Below are 17,527 nucleotides of genomic sequence, written 5' to 3'. Positions count from 1 at the left end.
ATGTAATTCAAGGATTAATCGATTTTTAAAATAGTCACAGGTTAATTTTCTGTAAATCGACTAATTGCTGCAGTAGTTACACATGTTGTAACTACAGACAAGCACTTAAAGGGGCACTACAGTGATTTAGCATTCCCTTTTCATTGAGTTGGGGGACTTACAAGAGAAAGGAAAAAAAAAAGATAGAGGCAGCAGAGGCCGAGATATCCTGACTTTAAAGGTTCCCTGTGGAGTTTTTCACCTCTCGTGGCGCAATGTTGCTGTTTTTCTATGAGCAGGTCCCTGTTTTGCAATGCGCCAGCAAAGGCAGGATAGAAGAAGACAGCTAGCGAGTAAACATGGATTTAAACATGCTGGATTTAAAATACTTAAAACTTTGTCTTTGCAAATGTTTTATCAGGAAGAAAATGCATTCGACTCATTTGTTAGATCTCAAGGATACAGATGGTGCGTTTTGGTGAGTAAAACTGAACGTAAACATAACCTTTTTTTTTTTTAAAAATACGAAAACTCCACAGGGTCCCTTTAAGTCCACGATATGGGTAAAGCTCAAAAAACTCTGACAAATTCTATAATGCAACTCAAAGGCCTCGTTCATTAAAACCTCCCTAACTGGTTAATTCCCATGAGCTTTGATACTCAAGCTCAGTTAAAAGCTTGAAGAGATAATCCTGTTGATAATATCAGGGTTATTTTTCGGACTTTAGAAAGTTCCCTTCAGGGGCCACAGAAAATATTATACAACTGTTTTAACATGCTGAGTAGTACTCCCTGTGATGAGTAAAAACTGATCTTTATGTGTAAAATGTGGCCCTTTAAAAGGAATCAAAACTTACGATTTTAGCCCAGCGTTCTCCAGAGTGATCTCCTCTAGGCTGGAGGACTTGCTGACAGTATGCAGGACCTGCTCTGTGACCTCTGACCCCTGAAGGAAAGAGGAAACACTGAAACGAAACTTCACACCAGTTTTTGCTTAAAGCCTCCACCAGTGACTCAACAGACACAGCAAAGTAAAGCAGAGAAGCTTATACATACTATGCGCAGGTCTTTGCAGTACAGTTTAGTAAACCAGTTGTTGTATGCCATTGATGCGACAATCACCGCTAAATCCCTGGAAAAGATAAATATGAAGGTAAATGAGGTGACATATTTTGGACGTAACAGTGTTTCGCTGCTCTTAGTCCCTCACCTGCTCTCCAGGTGGCTGAAGTCCAGCAGGTTAAACTCTCGGTTGTCCTGGGAGTGATAGATGGTGTCCACATCCTAGGAGCAACATTACGCATGAGCCTGTTTGCTGCAGTATATGACCCCCTCATTTTGTGCACAGTGCTGTAACGTAACACTCTAAAGCACTCACAGCGACACAGGCACAGCCCCACAGCTCTTACCCACTGCACTTCCTCCTTGCAGCTGATGCCATTATAGTCGCACAGAGCGGCGTAGGTCTCTGAGAAGCCTCCTGAGAGAGGCGGGCGGGAGATAAAAACAGGAGGGAAGAAAAAAAAAAAAAAGAATCTGAGATTATGTGAACAGCTGCTTCCTTCAGCGGCAACAGGAGAGAAAAGAGAGGAAAATGCACACATTAACAATTTTCCAAATTATCAATCTTTTATTTGTGTGACAGAACACTTTAAAAAGAACATCTGGAAGACCATTTGTGAAGTGTGTGAACCAACTTCCTCCTGAGTGTGCCAAGTGGTGTGCCTGTGCCCCTCTCTGTGTGTGTGTGACTGCACATGTTTGCAACTGTGCAAATTCCCATGTTTGATGATAATGTCTCTTTTACCACAGGCCCTCTGGGTTTCCACTGACGTCTCTGAGCTGGGTGAATACTTCCTGCTGCCTTCAGAAAGGTCACTGTCTGAATGACAGATGGAAGGGCTGCAAAGATAAAAGACACACAGATACTGTATGGAATCATTTCTCTTCTGATAATTGCATAAATAAAGGTCATTCTTCTTTCAGATAATAGGCCACTGCACAGATATGTGACAATTCATTCAGATTTCCTCTTGTGAGACGGTGACACTTACGCAAAAATGGAGTTGTTGAATATTCGAGACAGAGCGAAATTGATATGGCTGACGACATGATTGAGGTGTTCACGTGATTCAAATCTCAGGGAGTAGCTGGACTTGTCAGTGTCGATGAAAACCTGCACAGAAAACGGAACTGTAAGGGACCTTTGTGGAAAATTATTGTGGGGATGTGAGGAGTCTAATTTCTAGGTTCTGCCTTGTTTTACTGTGTGCTTTACGAACCATAACATTTTGAATACACTACTATAAAATTGGACACAAGTGCAGAACCCGGGACATGGCTACGCCTTAAGCTATGGGTCGTTAAGTTCTTCTCATGGGAAAGGCCTATCTTTGATCTCACATGTGAAGACTAAAGTAAAAATGTAGGCCAAGTAAATATCAAAAGTATTAAATATTATTGTTAAATTTTAAAAACTTCCGAGCCTCTCCCAAAATGTATACTTATCGTCCTTCAGCAAAAACAAAACTATATAACCCTTCCCCTTCTCTGACCTCCTCTCCCTCCCACTCTAATCATTTTCAAACAGTCCTTAAGATGTGTATCTTGTTGCCATCACCATCAAAAGCAGAAGAGAAAAATGTCATAAAAAAGCACCGACTGTTGCTCTGGCTGTTTAGATATCTGTTTTTAAGGTTTAAATGCTTTTGTCAACCCCTTGAAGGCCAAAGTGATGTAACCACTCCATTACACAACGGTACAGGCAATCAATTAGCCGTAACTAATCATACAGAATTCAGTGTTAATGTGAAATTTCACCTGGTGTTCAGGGTGGGAATTCAAAGCTTGAATCTCCAAGAAGTTGAATGTGGATTCTACCTGTTGTCGCAGAAACAGTCGACAAAGTAAAGATTGCAGCCGGCATTGTGAAAGAAAAGCTTCAAGCTGTACATTTACTGGAGAGAGGGGCAAGAGTTACCTTAGCAGGAGTCTTTGCCGCCAGGAAATAGAGACGCCATGTTGTGAGGACCTAAAAAAGGGAATAAAGCAAGTTGAATCAATATTGTGGCAAAGTTCACTGCACAGTCACACTCCTCTTGGGGAGAAAATAGTCTCAGAAGTTTCCATGGTAATAATGAAAGGAAAATAAGGAGTCCTTTCCATATTCATGTATCGATCCAGCTAAAAGCACTGTATGTCAGAGGCACGTTGTCTAACATCTACGGATTAACATACTGCCATACGGGCTGATGAATTTTGCAACGTTTTAATCAAGTTCTCACAGATATGAGATGTCATTTCATTACTTCTGCTGTGGGCAAACGTAAAAAAGTGGCTCATATATTTAATTTGAGATATACAGTGTGGCTTTGGGCTCAGCACACAATACTTTTTGGTCATTCAGCATTTCCCCAGATCTTTAATATAAGAACTTAAAAGGGAAAAACTGCCCATTTTATTTAGTAAAATGTAACTTTCTCTACAGACAGAAATGCAGGTCATGCTGGGTCAGGATGCCAAATTAGCATTTTTGCCACGGTACCATGACTAATTTGGCATTTGCAGTCCAAGATGTGAGGGATCATTTTCAGCGCAAAACAAAGTTGATGGGAGTCTGGACGTGACTTGCAATCCGAGAGCTTATTTGTGCTTCTCCATTTGAACGAGCACACGCTCGCGCATGTACCCACTTATTCTCGGCATGGAAACATTTGTGTCATACGGTTGGTGGATAAATCGGATTCTGTCCCTGATTCTTCTTCGTGAGCAGTCACCGATAGAAAAAAACCCGTCAGTGTCTCTCTCCATCAAAGCAAACAAAGAGTAGTGATTCTTTGGCATTTTCGCTGCTCTCCATCAGCCCCTGAGAACTGCCCTCTGCTCTTTTTCTTTTCCTCTTCTGCTCCGTCGCTCCCAATCATTTACTCCATTCTCTCTGATTGCCCCGCTAAAACATTCCCTGAGGATAAGCCCACCCCCCCGTGTCTCTCCCCAGTGAAAAGCAGTAATTAAATTACATCTCTCCCACTCCACTGTTGTGTTTTTTGAAGAGAGGAGCCTGACACAGGCCTGTCAGAACCAAACACTGACAGCCACTTACACCCACACAACAAGTGAGGTGTCTGAAATGTAGTCACTCAAAATGTGCATGTGAGATTGAGAGAGAGAGAGGGAGGGAGGGAGAGAGAGGAGGCTCTGCATTTCACTTCAAAGACCGTCTAAAGGAGTTGATTAAAAAGACCAGATTCTATCACATTACGGTGATGAGGTGAGGTTATGGGTGGTAGTTAAGAGGGAGTGGTAGAGTGGTAAATCATGCTGATGCAGCAGGAGACAGAGACTTGTTGAAGTATCCCACATCAAAGAGAGACTACACACATACATCATGCTTATTGTGGCGTGTAATTATGCAGCAGTGCTGGAACGGGATACATGTACATATTCTAATCTTCTCTTGTTTGACAGTTTGGGCGAAGCCTCTGTGAGAAATCATGTTCATGTATCCTGCAGTGACAGAGCAAAACCACCGACAACAACCTCAAGCAAACTTCGGCTCATAATCTTTCTGTGAAATACGAACGTAAAACCTTTGACACGTTTAAGCGCCGCTTCCCCCAAAAATGCTAGCCCAGCACGTTTGATCAAACTCCAATCTATTTTTCCCACTTCTATGTGCGCCCAGCAGGAGCGAGAACTGTCTAGCTTTCCAGTTCAGCTTTTAAAAGGAAGCAGCAAATGAGACGTGGACTGGAAAGACATTATTGGAAAGATGTTTCTGGGAGATAGACATATCAAAGTGTCTGAATATCAAAGCCCGTACATGCAGAACTCTCCTAACTGCTCGTCCTTGCCACATGATGAATCATTAAAGCATCCACTGAGTGGAAGCGCTGCTCTGCCAAGGCGAAAAAGACTGTTCGGCTGGGGATGAAAGCTCATTGGCTCAACAGGGGATTGCAGGAGGGGCTATGGGAGTCGGTAGTCTTTTAAACAGTTATAAAAACCACACTGACTTCACTGCAGTTACACTGCGCTTTGTAGGAGATCTTCCTTGTACAGACATGTGGTTTAGTTGCCGCACATAAAGGTGCAGTCAATCAATAAAACCTGTTCTATACTGTATGCATAGGTTACCCGCGTGGACGAGCTCCAGTATACATGGCTGCATATATACAAGTCCACTGCATTCTGCAAACACTGACATTCATCCAGGGTCCAGTGTAAGTTCTGGTCCATAGTGTGAGAGCTTTTTGCCCCAGATTTCACCCAGATAGCTGGCTGAGCTTCACTCACTCAAATAGAAATTTTATATCTCTGTCCCATATTCTCTGATGAAAGCACCCCAGAATCAAAGGCTGCGAGCTGCTCAGCGTCCCACTGTCTCCACGGTGGGGCTTGCAGACACAGAGGAATCCACAGTCGCTCCCATGGATACTATCCAATATTCATCCTGCCAAGCCACCAACAGCAGTCACAGAAGAGGGGCAGTGGTTGTAATGCAGTTAGTAAGTGACCGCAGAATGCAAGACGTTCGCTCTCACTGTTAAATCATGGAGAGCTTCTGCCTCTGCTGTCATGGATATCAACACTGTGGCAGAGATCCAACATGGCAGCGGAGGTTAACATCAAAGACACTGTACATACATGATGCATGCATCAGACTGCTCATGTAGCAGGATAAAGGTGTTCTTCTACATCAGCAACCCAGTGTTGTTGTAACACTGAGGCCCATTAAAAGAGGCCAGCCCTCAGGGAACCGGCTGAGAGCAGCAACTTACCAGTATTCTGTCCTCTGTTTTGCCATTTTTTGTGTCGAGCTTAATGCCACGAACAAACTTGATAGATGATTTATCAATAATCTTCCGTATGCTTTCTGTGGATGAACAGACATAGACATAGACACATATCATGTTAGAAAAATACACACAAACAATGCCCTCATTCTCTCTGTTTTAGTCTTTCAATTGACCCACCAGCATTTTTGCACATTTCATAGCATTCAATAAAAATCCTATTACAGCTAACAAGTTTTCAAACCGTGCTGTTGTCTTTTGGATTTTTGAATACGTGTTCCTACTTTCCCGGTAGCTGCTGGTTCTCCACATTTATTCATATAGAGATATGTAATCCAGCACACATAAAACATGTCTGCATTTATGTCTGTTATGTTACATCGGGCTATCGTCCGTCCGTAATGCAAAGGTACAGTAATCTACACTGATTTGAAAAGTATGCACTGCACTGCCATACAACAATAACATCAGTTTATCGGACATAAAGTCAGGCAGGATGTTCACCGTGCAGGATCACTTGTCTCTACACATTGGTTTTCATACAGTACTGAAAATCCTTACAATCTAAACTTGTTATATGAAGTATTATTGTTGGAACAAATGCAAAGTAGATATATTTCAAAATATTATAGGTAAAAGATGCAAAAAAAAAAGAAAAAACATAAACAAAACTAGTATAGTAATTTTAATTGATCAACTTCTTCCAGATCAAACTTGGCAGTAAACCACCTTGACCTTTGTCTGGACAGGCCTGTATCCACATCTTCATTTAATAACTGAGGGATACGTCAGGCTTGTCATTTAAACAGACCAATCCTGGCATTTCAGATGATAAAATAATATAAGAACTCTGCACCTGTATCTATCCTGATGATAAAGTTAAAAACCTCTTAAATGCAAAATGATATAATCAGCATGCAACGCTGGAGCAGGGTTTAAGGTTGCGCCACAAAACACAGTGGCATTTAGTGGGAACGTACCTGGATTTCGTGTATTAATTGAAGATTGACTATTGAAATACGAGAATTTTTTTTTCCTTTCAGTTCACAATACAATTACAAAGTGACTGCACCTTGTGGTACCATCTGAATGTTTCACAGCATGCTTCAGTGTCATTTCTTCCTCACACGCGTGACATGACACATCCCAGCATCAGTGTCCGTGATTCACCGAGAACTGTTCCTATCGAGCAGCGTCGCTGTCACTGCTGTGACCCCTGACTTGTATACAGCATGTAACCTGCCTGCTGCACCAGAGGAAGCATCTTACTCTCAGGGTGAGAACACACGGCACCGACACACTATCACAGAATCATACAGTGGCTGGCAGGAATTACGTGATTCAGCCTCTCCATTACTGTGGCTGCACTGCATCCCGACCGACAAGTTTATGAGCAAAATCGATACTAAAGCTGGGCACTGGAGTTGATACAGTCACACCAGATAGTGAAGCCATTCTTTCTCTTTATGGAGTGGTGTTAATCCATATTTTTAGGGGCACAAAAGTCTTTGTGAGGCATAGGCCAAGTGGTGTAAAGTACATTTATTCAAGTATTGTACTTACTTTGCTTGAGTATTTCTATTTAATGCTACTTTATACTTCTACTCCACTAAACTTCAGCGAGAAATATTGTACCCTTACTGCATTACATTCATCTGCTGTGTTATACGAATTGTTTTAGATTAAACTACTATCAGTAAATAAAGTAGTTAAGTACCCCATTACTCAAGTAAATGATCCCACTACTTCTTCCAGCACTGTTCAAATGTACAATGCAGTAATATCTGGGTTTTGGCATGTTAAAAGGAAGCTTGGACTTACTTCCCAAGCCCCAAAACACACACATTCCAAAAAAATATAATCTATCATGATTCATATTGGTGCAAGTTTGCTGCATGATGATCATCTCTACATCAGTGAAATCTTTGTTAATGAGAGCCAGAGGCTGAGAAACAGAGGCTGAGAATAAGACTGACAATAGCCTAGGTCCATCCAGAGAAGAGATCGGGACTCATGTCTCATTCAGGTGACCTTGTGCGGCTCGCAAGCCACCGGGGCCACGGTGGCACCCCTGCCAGTCAGGGCACGCAGGGCAGGAGGAGGCGGCGCAGGCGCCCGGCAGGTGACTGAGTGAAGAGGCAGGGATTCCACTGGATTAATCATCACAGTGCGCCTAATAGAGCCATTAGAAGTAATTAACACAGCAGCAGAGTCCCTGCCACCCTGAGCATGTGTGCTCTGGGTTCCTGCGTGTGCGCGCGTTGGCACTCGCGTACGATGCTCAATCCAAGGCTGTGCCGTGACTTTGACATGTGTGAGCTGTTGCTGTTTGAGGAAAAAGGAATAAATATTTGTGCATTCTGTCGCGCTGTCGGGTTTGTCTAGCTCATGCATTTTTTGGTTGGCAGGATACGGTGAACATCTGCCTTCATCAGTGCCCCTTTCGCTTCACTTTCGCACGCGCGCACACACACACACACACACACACACACACACCGACGCGCACGCGCGCAGTCACTGGCTGGTTAGGCTGCCAAAAAACAAAGATAAAATACTCAATGGTTCGGGTTTAAGGGGGGGTTATACTGTGAAATTGTAAAAACGTGAAAGGAACAAAACACTCTCAGACCCCCGAGTACACAGCATTATTTCCACAACGCCCCTTTTCCTCTCTGGCCTAAGGCTGGGGTTTTTTTTTTTATTACCTGATCCTCCCCGAGAGACAGATTTACAACAAGGTATATTCCCCAGCACTGTAAATCTTTCATCTGCACATGCACTAATCCACATGCGCAGAGAGGGGGGAAAAAAAGCCGCCCCGGAAAGCCCCAGGACAAAATGCAAAGGTGTAGCTCATGACAATCATCCTATGCGTCTGTTTGGTCGCAGCCTCCGCCAGACGCGCAGAGGAAAAGCATCCCGAGCCTGAACGCACACACCCCGGCGGGCGACCGCGCTTACAGCCCGCAACAAGACAGGGAGCAAAATAACCAAGCGGCAGTCTTGACCCACCTGTGATATCCTTGCTCACGCTGACGAAACCAGAGGCAGTGATCTCCTTAGAAGCCATGTCTGTTCCTCTCTCCTATCGCCACCCCTCCTCCACCTTCTCTCCGCTGTCTCCCTCCCTCTCCCTCTTTCTCGCTCGCTCGCTCTCTCTCTCTCTCAGACACGGACAGAAAGGATGGTCTCTCTTCCAGGCATTCCAGCAGAGCATCTCACTGCCCGACGCGCTTCCTGGAACGAACCCCGTGAATGTCGGGAGGCTGGCTGTGGGAGCAACTGGAGGTGGAGGGAGGGATGAGGAGGAGGAGGAGGAGGAGGAGAAGGAGAAGAAGAAGGCGGGGATCACTGAGGGATAATGAGGCAGCTTTAGTTACCTGTGAAAGAACAGCGCACACCCAAGTCAAAAATTCACTGAAAACGCACTGTAGTTTGGCTGTAAAAAAAGTCGATGAGGCTCCGCGAAAACTCACACTAGACTGATACCGTTTTACTACACCGTTTTTAAAGATTTTACCAATTTAGATTATGATGAGCAATACTTGCTTCCTGACACTAATGCTGGGGCCTGTGCTGCTCATTGTTATACCGAAAAAGAAGTCAGTAAAACAACACTGCTACGTAAACAGCCATGCTAGCGGCTCTGGCGCCACACGCTAAAGTTAGCATGCTAGCATGTTCACAATGACAGTGCTAACATGCAGGTATAATGTTTACTATGTTCAGTAACTTAGTAAAGCCTGTCAACAGGATAACATTTTCTAATCATCACTAGTGTTCAGTTGGACTGATGGGAATGTCAGTTACACAGTAAATTAGCCTATTTCTTGCACTGAGCACATCATCATGTAAATTTTTGTTGGCATATGATGTTAAAGGCACTTTTTACAACAAAATATCTCTTGTGAAAACAGCTTTTTCTGCTCAAAATCCTCTGTTGGCTTGTATTTAAAAGTTCAGTCAAGTCAAATTCTCTGGCCCCGTCCCTAACTACGAGGAAATAGGCCTTTGAGCTGCTAGTGGCACTAGAGGAAAGGTCATGGGATAACAGAAGTCAGTAGAATTCATCCTTTGGGTGCTGGGGATATGTTATCACATTAAGTTATCACAGGTCATCCTGTGGGGAACATGAATGGGTGTACCAAATTTCATGGCAATCCATCCCATATATGTTGAGATATTTCAGCCTAGACCAAAGTGGTCGACTGTGCCGCTAGCATGGCTAGAAACAAATTGACTGGGGATGGTGATTCCCCTCATTCGATATACCAAAACTTTATTTGATTGTAACTGATTGGATAACACCGAATAAAATGAAATTCTCCCCAAAGAGAAAATAAGCATTAATGTAAGCAAGTGCTGGAAAGAAATAGTAGGATATAAATGGAGCAAAACGAGATATAATACGACAACCAACAACCTGAACAAGTAGAAATGCATAAATAAATAGTTTTCAGCAAAAAAATATGAAAAAAACAATAAATAATTTCAAATTTGCAGTAAGTTTGAGAGATCACAAGTGACTTTTTTACAGAGAAAGTGTAAAACTGCTTGTTGATAGTAAATTGATTGTATTGTGGTTTCCCCTCTCTGCCTGGCTTCTGTTGTCTGATGGCTCCGCCTGTTAACTACTTAACAGAGGAAGGAAAAGTCTCCACCAAGATGAGCATCTTTGTCTGTAATTTGCAGTGATAGTCGGTCGAAACTCCTCGTAAGGGATACTATTATTCTCTGTCTCGTAGCTTCTAAATAAAACCTGCTCTGGGAAACAACACTGGACGTGGAAATCTATAATCATTGTCATTTTCTCTTTTTTTTTTAGTTGGGAGTAGTAGGGAGTTGCACACCTACTTTTGGACATTAAATTCTCAACAGAATGAATGTCGTCCTTATCTCCTCACTGCTGGGTGAGTATCACAGATAAAACCTGACTGACTGATGAACAACTTCAGACAGGTCTCTATCGAGCACACATGCAAGACAAAATCAGTTTGTTCTCATTTAAAAAAAAAAAAAAAAAAATCTAGTAATGGATAAAGCAGTGTCCATGAACTTTTAAGAAGCACCTGCATTGAGCTGTCAGAGCGTTGCTGATGCTTATTTGATGCTATCAGTAGTTTGATATGCTGGGTTATAAATTTTACTGGGCTGTTAGCCTGCAGCTGGGAGATTCAGTTAGTGCAAAACGAAAATGATGTGCACTAGCCAGAATCTGAATGGGGCTAATGGAAATGATATGGACATAGCTGCCAAATCGTTGCGTTGTTTGTTCCATCCTCGACAGCCATGTGTTATGTTCAAAACTATATGCATGTACTGTAGTAGTACGATGTTACACTACTGTATGGTTGTGTATGGTATGGATGCCGAACAAGAAAATACAGAAGTTGTGAGTACATTCCTTCTGTTCCTATGGGGATGATAAAAATCTAAACAGTCTCATTAAGGAATAGGAAGCTCTCCTCTCTGTCACACTGTGTGGCAGTAATATCATTGTGTGTGTTAGGTAAAAAAAAATGTGGCTTGGATGGTCTATTTCTTCAACGCAATGTCTTAGCAGAACAAGGGACAGTTGTTATCTCTAGTTTGTTGGTCTTAGATGTATTGATTCTGCCAGTAGTGATTAACTTTGCTGAAATGTTACTTTATACTGTCTTGGTTATATAATCCAAAATCAGCAGTGGACCATGACTGACTCTCTGGCATGCCGCCATGTGGGAACAAACCATCTGAGCTTCCTCTTGTGTTTGTGTTAGTACATTTACTCCTGATTGGCACAGAAGACAGCAGACTAAAGATACTGTAACGGAAATGAACAGATGTGGCAGGAACAAGTTGTGGTAGAGTATGACCATATGAGTTGTGTTTGTGTAAAATGATTTCCCTGTGTTTCAGGTGTAGCTGCACTTGTTCTCCAAGTTGCTGCATTTAAAGGTACTGGTGGGGATGATAAACACATGAAGAAAGAGCGTGCACCTACACTTGTCTGACACACACTTACAGTACATTTGACACGAGTATGAAAAAGACCATGATGGAGTCTCCCTGTTCCTGCAGAGTCCCTGGAGGTCAGTGTGTCTGTGAGGCCTCCGGGGTCACACATCTACCTCGGCGAGTGTGTGTTTCTGCAGTGCATAGTGGAGTCGCAGTCCCCTTTTGTGAAGAGCTACCGATGGTACAGGTCCAAACCACACACTGCTCCGAACCCCAGGCACCTGGTCTCTGGTGACAGCTACTTCATCACCGCAGTAACAAGGGAGGACGCGGACAGTTACTGGTGCCAAGCCGAGTGTCGGGAGAACAAGACCGTGTTTGTGGTGAAAGCCCAGCCGTTCGCGCTCAGTGTGTCAGGTGAGCAGCAGCAGCTGGGGCAGCTGCACTCTCTGCAGCGTGGCATCAGCTTTCTGCTATATGCATGGGACAACATATGCAAGTGGAAAGGTTGAGTAGCCCAGGACTGACTCCTAACGCGGAGACACATACAGTATCTGCAGCTACTTTTATGTTAGTTTGACCTCAAAATTTGTAACAGCCACTGAAGTCATAATGTTAAGCTATTTTGTATCATGGCCAATACTAATTCTAAATTGTTAATAAATTGTCAGAAGTCCTGTTCTTTTCAATCATGTGTTTATCAATTTTTGTGGTCAATATTATCCGGATAAATGTTGGCTAAGTACTGAATCCTAAAATAGAAATAATACTTACAGTATTACAGCAACCTAAAAACAATTCATATCACAAACATCTCTTTTACAAAACTTACTATATCTTGTCTTACAGCACACAGAAAAATGTGCTATAGGCCAATCCAGTGACTGATGTAGATGTTATATCAATTGTCCCATGTGACCATTCGACATACAGAATGGCCTGTGTTTTTACAGTAATCAGGTACATGAGTAAACTTTCAATATAGAACCATTTCTCAACCCAGGAATCCAATACAATCTGGAAAACCTGCATCTCCAAATGTCTTCTGCTCACTTTCCATTCTTTCCTCCCTCTATCTCTTTTCTCTCTGTCCATCTCTGTCCTCCAGAGCTGCACCCTCCCTCACTGTCTCTGACTCCCAACACCAGGCAGATGCTCAGAGGGGAGCGTTTCACGGTGCGGTGCCCCGCTTTTGAGACTTACTCCCCAGGCTGGAAGCTGGTGCATTTCTCTCCAGACCGTACAATGAGGACCACAGTCTTCAGTGTCCACTATTCACCACCAGGAGGGGGTGTCAGTGCAGACAACTCTGAAGCATTTGTCTTCATTGCTGCCAGTGGGAAAAGCGGACTGTACTGGTGTGAGGGCGCTGGGGGCCGCAGCAACGCAGTCAACATCACAGTAAGCTGTGAGTCTTGTGTAACAGTGATGTTCAAGGACAAACTGAGGAGGAAGCCCCAAAGAAAGCAAAACATGGTCTGGGCAGACGCGGTGTTGCACAGTGTATCAAAAAATCACAGACTGATGGTTTAAATGTGTTGTATGAGTGACTGTATCGAAAAGACAAGGTGATAAGAAGGATTGAGGACTTAATCATGTCTACCATCTTTGTCCCACAGATGGCACCATCATTTTGAAGAGTCCCGCCTTCCCCGTATTTACGGGTGATGAAGTTGTCTTGTATTGTCAGTACCGGAGAGGCAACTACAATAAAACAACCTTCTTTAAAAATGGAGCAGAAATTGATACTTATAGTTCTTCCAGTTCAGACGGACTAATAAAGATGACTATTAAGAATGTGACACAGGAAGACGAAGGCTTCTACAAGTGTGCTTCCCACGACAGAAAGATGGAGAGTCCAGAGAGCTGGTTATCAGTGAGACCTGACAGAGGTCAGCTGTAATGCCTAATCACATTTGAAGATAATATTCATCATTCCGCTGTGTATTATCAGTCAAAGTAGATTAGTGAAAGATGTCAATTCTTTTGTCTTTTAGGCAACCTCACATCATCATCAGAAGGGATACCAGCCTCCACTAGTGGTAAAATTATTTTTGCATTGTTAAGACCTTAATTTACTAGTTTTGTAGGGAATACTCAATGATAACAAGGGGTAACACTTTCTAATAAGTCATTCTTTAACAAGGGCTTAATGGTTGACAAACCATTTATTAATCCTTAATATATCCATAATTGGCTGAGGACAACTTCTTCATTAACACATTAATGAAATGTCATGGGTTCCTCATTTTCTAATAAGCTTTCCAGTTCCAAGGTGTAATAGTAAGTTGTTCATAAATATATTTTGGTCTTGGATGCTTTTCAGCTCTTCAGTCTGTCAGCTAATTACAACTCATTAATCCTTTATAAAGTATGCCTCATGAGAAAGTGGTACCAAGAAAAAAATAAGCTAGCAAACTCTATTTGGTGATTTATACATTTTTTTATATTTGTCTATTGTGATATCACTCACAATATTTCCATTAGGCAGTACATTCACCGACATTGATTATACATATACATACATATATAAATACATACACAGTATATATATATATATATATATATATATATATATTTATAACTGGTTTTGACGTTGTTGCTGATCGGTGTATATAGTTACTGTATCTGTATTTTTTTTTTTTTATCTTAAGACACCGCCCTTTACAGCAAACTGTCCTCAGCAATCATGATACAAAAAGTACATAAAAGAGAATCACAAACATAAAAGTCCTGAAGCTGTTTTTTACATCCTTTCAACGGTCTAAAAAGGTGTCTAGTTGAGGCTTGATATGCCTGTTTATTCTACATCAATGAAACCTAAAGGGACAATTATAAATAGTGTTCAGCTGCTTTTGAAACTACAGTTAACTTTTTGTTTTAGCTGTTTATTGCATTGGGCAATATAACATCAGTGTCTGTTAATCCTATGAGTCAGATTACTGTATGCCACTTTGAAAGGTTTCTTGATCTGATTGCAGCTGTTAATGAGAAATTTGACTATATGATGTAGTGTAGTAGTAATGTAGTTTCTGGTACAACTGACTGATCCTGACAAATATTATTTATTGTCTTCATCAGGTTCCTGGAAATGGATCATTGTCTCATGCGGGGTTGTACTTCTGTTCCTCATTCCTCTCACTGTTTGGCTATTTTGTCACTACAGGTTAGCTATAGTATCTATAAAATCTTCAGCCCTCTTTACTTCTCACTCTCTACTGTACACATGTCTGTAAACATTATATATCCTGGGATGAATGACAAGTCAAATAGATTGTCAAGCAAATGGTTCACTACTTATTGTATTTGTTTGAAGGTACCAGATGTTTTGCACTCATAGCTGCTGGCCAGTTTCCAAACAGGATGTACAAACAGAGGCACTTCCTGCGACCAAGCAGGATGGAACAGAAGTGCAATGGGACCTCTCCTGGATGGAGATGTCCAATCTGTTGGATAAGTAGTTATATCCTGTCACTTAAAGGATCACTCTCACCTGGAGCATATAGAAAGTACTACATAGTGTGAAACCTATGAGATACACCAATCAGAGCTGCATCTAGCACGATGTACGGACAATTTGTAGATTTTTATAGGCACATGGCAAACAAATCCAAGCTTCTTCAAGGGGTGCTGCAAGGATATATATTCTTGGCCAGTTTCTTTTTTAAATTTAAGACAATGACCTGTTTATGATTTATAAAGATGTCTCTGTTTGCTGTTGGTATAGATCTTATGGCTTCACACAAAGACTTGAGTACACTAATACAACATGTTAATACAGAATTGGTGCAAGTCTTCAGATGTTTCAGTTGAACAATTTTACCATTATTTATTAAAAAGACAAGCTTTATAATATTTTCTTTTTAATATAATAAAGATTCAGCACAGATATTTATAAATAATCGTCAAATCAACTCTTTTTTTCCCCACTATTTAATTAGAAAATATTTTCAATGTGAATTTTACAAACAGTCAATGAAAATAGGTGAATTCATGAGAAGTTCATGAAAATGGTAATCAGTTCAAGTAGCGATGACTCATCTGTTATACAGTTTATGAAATTTCATGTATTGACTCATCGTAATATTAATATTCGTTTTGTTAATTATTTCTTTGTACTTATAGGCTCCCTGACGTTATCCAGAAATTTCAAATTCTCAGATCCAAATCCAATTTTCAGTCCTTCATTTATGTTCTACCAGCTCTTCAAAGGATTGCAATTTTACTCATTGTCACACTTCTCAATACCAATATTTCAATGTGGAACGGACTACAAAGTGTTCCGCTTTGTTATGCCTTCAAGACTAAAGACTCAATTAAAAAATATCTTATTTACAGTGCGAAATTACCTTTTTTTCTTCATCATTCCTCTTGTTTTTGATTGAAGTTCTGTCTTGTACGTTCCTTTTAACTGCACTTATTATTTTTGTTTTCTTTGTCTTGTTGTTTAATGTTTATGATAATACTTGATTGAATTGTTTTGTACATCTTTTAGAGACAGGAAACAACTACAAACAGACACAAAACAACTATAGAGATGCAAAATGACTACAAAGACGTGCAGAACAACTACACAGAAAACACATACAAAGAGACACAAAAGAACTACGTACAGACTTAACAAGTCCAAAGAGGGACAAAATCACTACAAACAGGAAAAACACGCTCTGAGACACAAAACAGGTACAAAGAGACACAAAACTATCACAAAGAGACACAAAATGACTACGAAGAAACACTAAACTACAACAAAGAGACACAAAACAAGTATAAAAAGACACAAAAAAGCTACAGACACAAAATGACTACAAAATGACACACAATTACAACAAAGAGACAAAAAACAACCCAATCACAAAGACTTTGTAGATATTGTGTATGTACATAATAGTCTATTTCCCATGAGATGGCTAATTGAGAGACAGGTTTGTAATTTCACAATTCACTGGATGGTAATTTAGGCTCTGAATTTAAATAAGGCAATTTTGAGACCCAAATAGAGACCCAAAACCATTATATATATCTGTCGGGATAATTATGACGGCATGACCCATTGCATGACACATCTTGGAATATACTATATTTTTGTAATTTAAATGAAGCACATTACTGTAAAATAAATACAATTGCATACCACATACAGTATATCTTTGTTTTTGATTGAATTCATTCAATTTTATTTACAGTTTTTATACTTTTTATTGCCTTAGGGGCTGAAAAGGAACCTGGCTAGAATGGATTTATTTATTTATTTATTTTACTATTTTTCATTATGGTAAGCAGTAAATCTGAGATAAAAACAAAGGTACTCATTTCTGATAGAGTTCAAAATGGCCATTGTGTCAGTGAGCAAATATCTTTATCTTTGAGGACTTTACTCTAAGGACTCTTATAAAGAGTAGTATAAGCAGATACATTATACTAGAGGAGACAAACCACTTCAAGCATGGTTGCCAAGCAAACCTTGCACATGCTTAGTAGAATTATAAACTGTCTTTTATCAGATTTAACTGGTGATTATATACATGCAGTTTATACATGCATTTCCCACTGACCATTGAAAGTGAAGTTTTAGCTCTCTCCCCATTCTTTTAGATAGGAAGGGCATGCCCAAGGGCATTGCCCAGTTGGCTGCAGTGTGGCAAGACATGCCTAGAAGGTATAAGTCAGTGTGCAGAGATAAGTATCGGCAAAAAAGCACTAGTGCCATTTTAACTATGCATATAGACACAGTCAGTTTGCCAAAATCCTGTAGAAAAATGTCTTATGGGTTGCAGGAGAATATTTGGTCTAAGTTCCCAAAGATATGCTCGGGT

General features: G+C 41.0%; 2 protein-coding genes across 5 annotated transcripts in view; one reads left to right on the top strand and one right to left on the bottom strand.

The window, feature by feature from the left end:
* LOC120791113 (capping protein, Arp2/3 and myosin-I linker protein 3-like) overlaps positions 1-9,106 on the bottom strand; it is a 29,956-nt gene extending 20,850 nt beyond the window's left edge. For 2 of the 3 annotated variants that reach the window (XM_040129291.1, XM_040129292.1), the window contains exons 1-10: positions 8,787-9,106; positions 5,760-5,854; positions 2,960-3,010; positions 2,800-2,859; positions 2,034-2,155; positions 1,787-1,881; positions 1,389-1,459; positions 1,190-1,263; positions 1,036-1,111; positions 837-925 (exon numbers count right to left, since the gene is read on the bottom strand). In XM_040129291.1, the coding sequence (XP_039985225.1) occupies positions 837-925; positions 1,036-1,111; positions 1,190-1,263; positions 1,389-1,459; positions 1,787-1,881; positions 2,034-2,155; positions 2,800-2,859; positions 2,960-3,010; positions 5,760-5,854; positions 8,787-8,844 (791 nt within the window). In that variant the 5' untranslated portion in view covers positions 8,845-9,106. Of the gene's footprint in view, positions 1-836; positions 926-1,035; positions 1,112-1,189; positions 1,264-1,357; positions 1,460-1,786; positions 1,882-2,033; positions 2,156-2,799; positions 2,860-2,959; positions 3,011-5,759; positions 5,855-8,786 lie in introns of those variants that run through there. The other variant, XM_040129293.1, reaches the window with a different exon arrangement.
* On the top strand, positions 8,671-15,375 carry LOC120791114 (Fc receptor-like protein 6). Of its 2 annotated transcripts, XM_040129294.1 has the most exons (9): positions 8,671-10,488; positions 10,600-10,684; positions 11,673-11,711; positions 11,835-12,128; positions 12,820-13,119; positions 13,331-13,603; positions 13,709-13,753; positions 14,793-14,877; positions 15,028-15,375. In XM_040129294.1, the coding sequence occupies exons 2-9, from the start codon at positions 10,654-10,656 to the stop codon at positions 15,170-15,172; spliced, it is 1,212 nt and encodes a 403-aa protein (XP_039985228.1). In that variant the 5' UTR covers positions 8,671-10,488; positions 10,600-10,653; the 3' UTR covers positions 15,173-15,375. The 2 variants fall into 2 exon arrangements, with proteins under 2 accessions (XP_039985228.1, XP_039985229.1); XM_040129295.1 differs by lacking the exons at positions 13,709-13,753; positions 14,793-14,877; positions 15,028-15,375 and having other exon boundaries at positions 12,820-13,112; positions 13,331-13,430.
* Positions 15,376-17,527: the final 2,152 nt, after the last annotated feature.

This window comes from Xiphias gladius, chromosome 6, assembly GCF_016859285.1.
Source record: "Xiphias gladius isolate SHS-SW01 ecotype Sanya breed wild chromosome 6, ASM1685928v1, whole genome shotgun sequence".
NCBI lineage: Eukaryota > Metazoa > Chordata > Actinopteri > Istiophoriformes > Xiphiidae > Xiphias > Xiphias gladius.
The sequence above is the reverse complement of the archived record's forward strand: the minus strand, read 5'-3'. Positions and strand labels throughout refer to the sequence as shown.

Excerpts from the sequence above, each read along its gene's own strand:
- LOC120791114 (XM_040129294.1), top strand. The coding sequence starts at position 10,654 with ATGAATGTCGTCCTTATCTCCTCACTGCTGG. Across the intron at positions 11,712-11,834 it reads CCAAGTTGCTGCATTTAAAG|AGTCCCTGGAGGTCAGTGTG; the intron begins GTACTGGTGGGG and ends CTGTTCCTGCAG. Across the intron at positions 14,878-15,027 it reads TGGCTATTTTGTCACTACAG|GTACCAGATGTTTTGCACTC; the intron begins GTTAGCTATAGT and ends ATTTGTTTGAAG.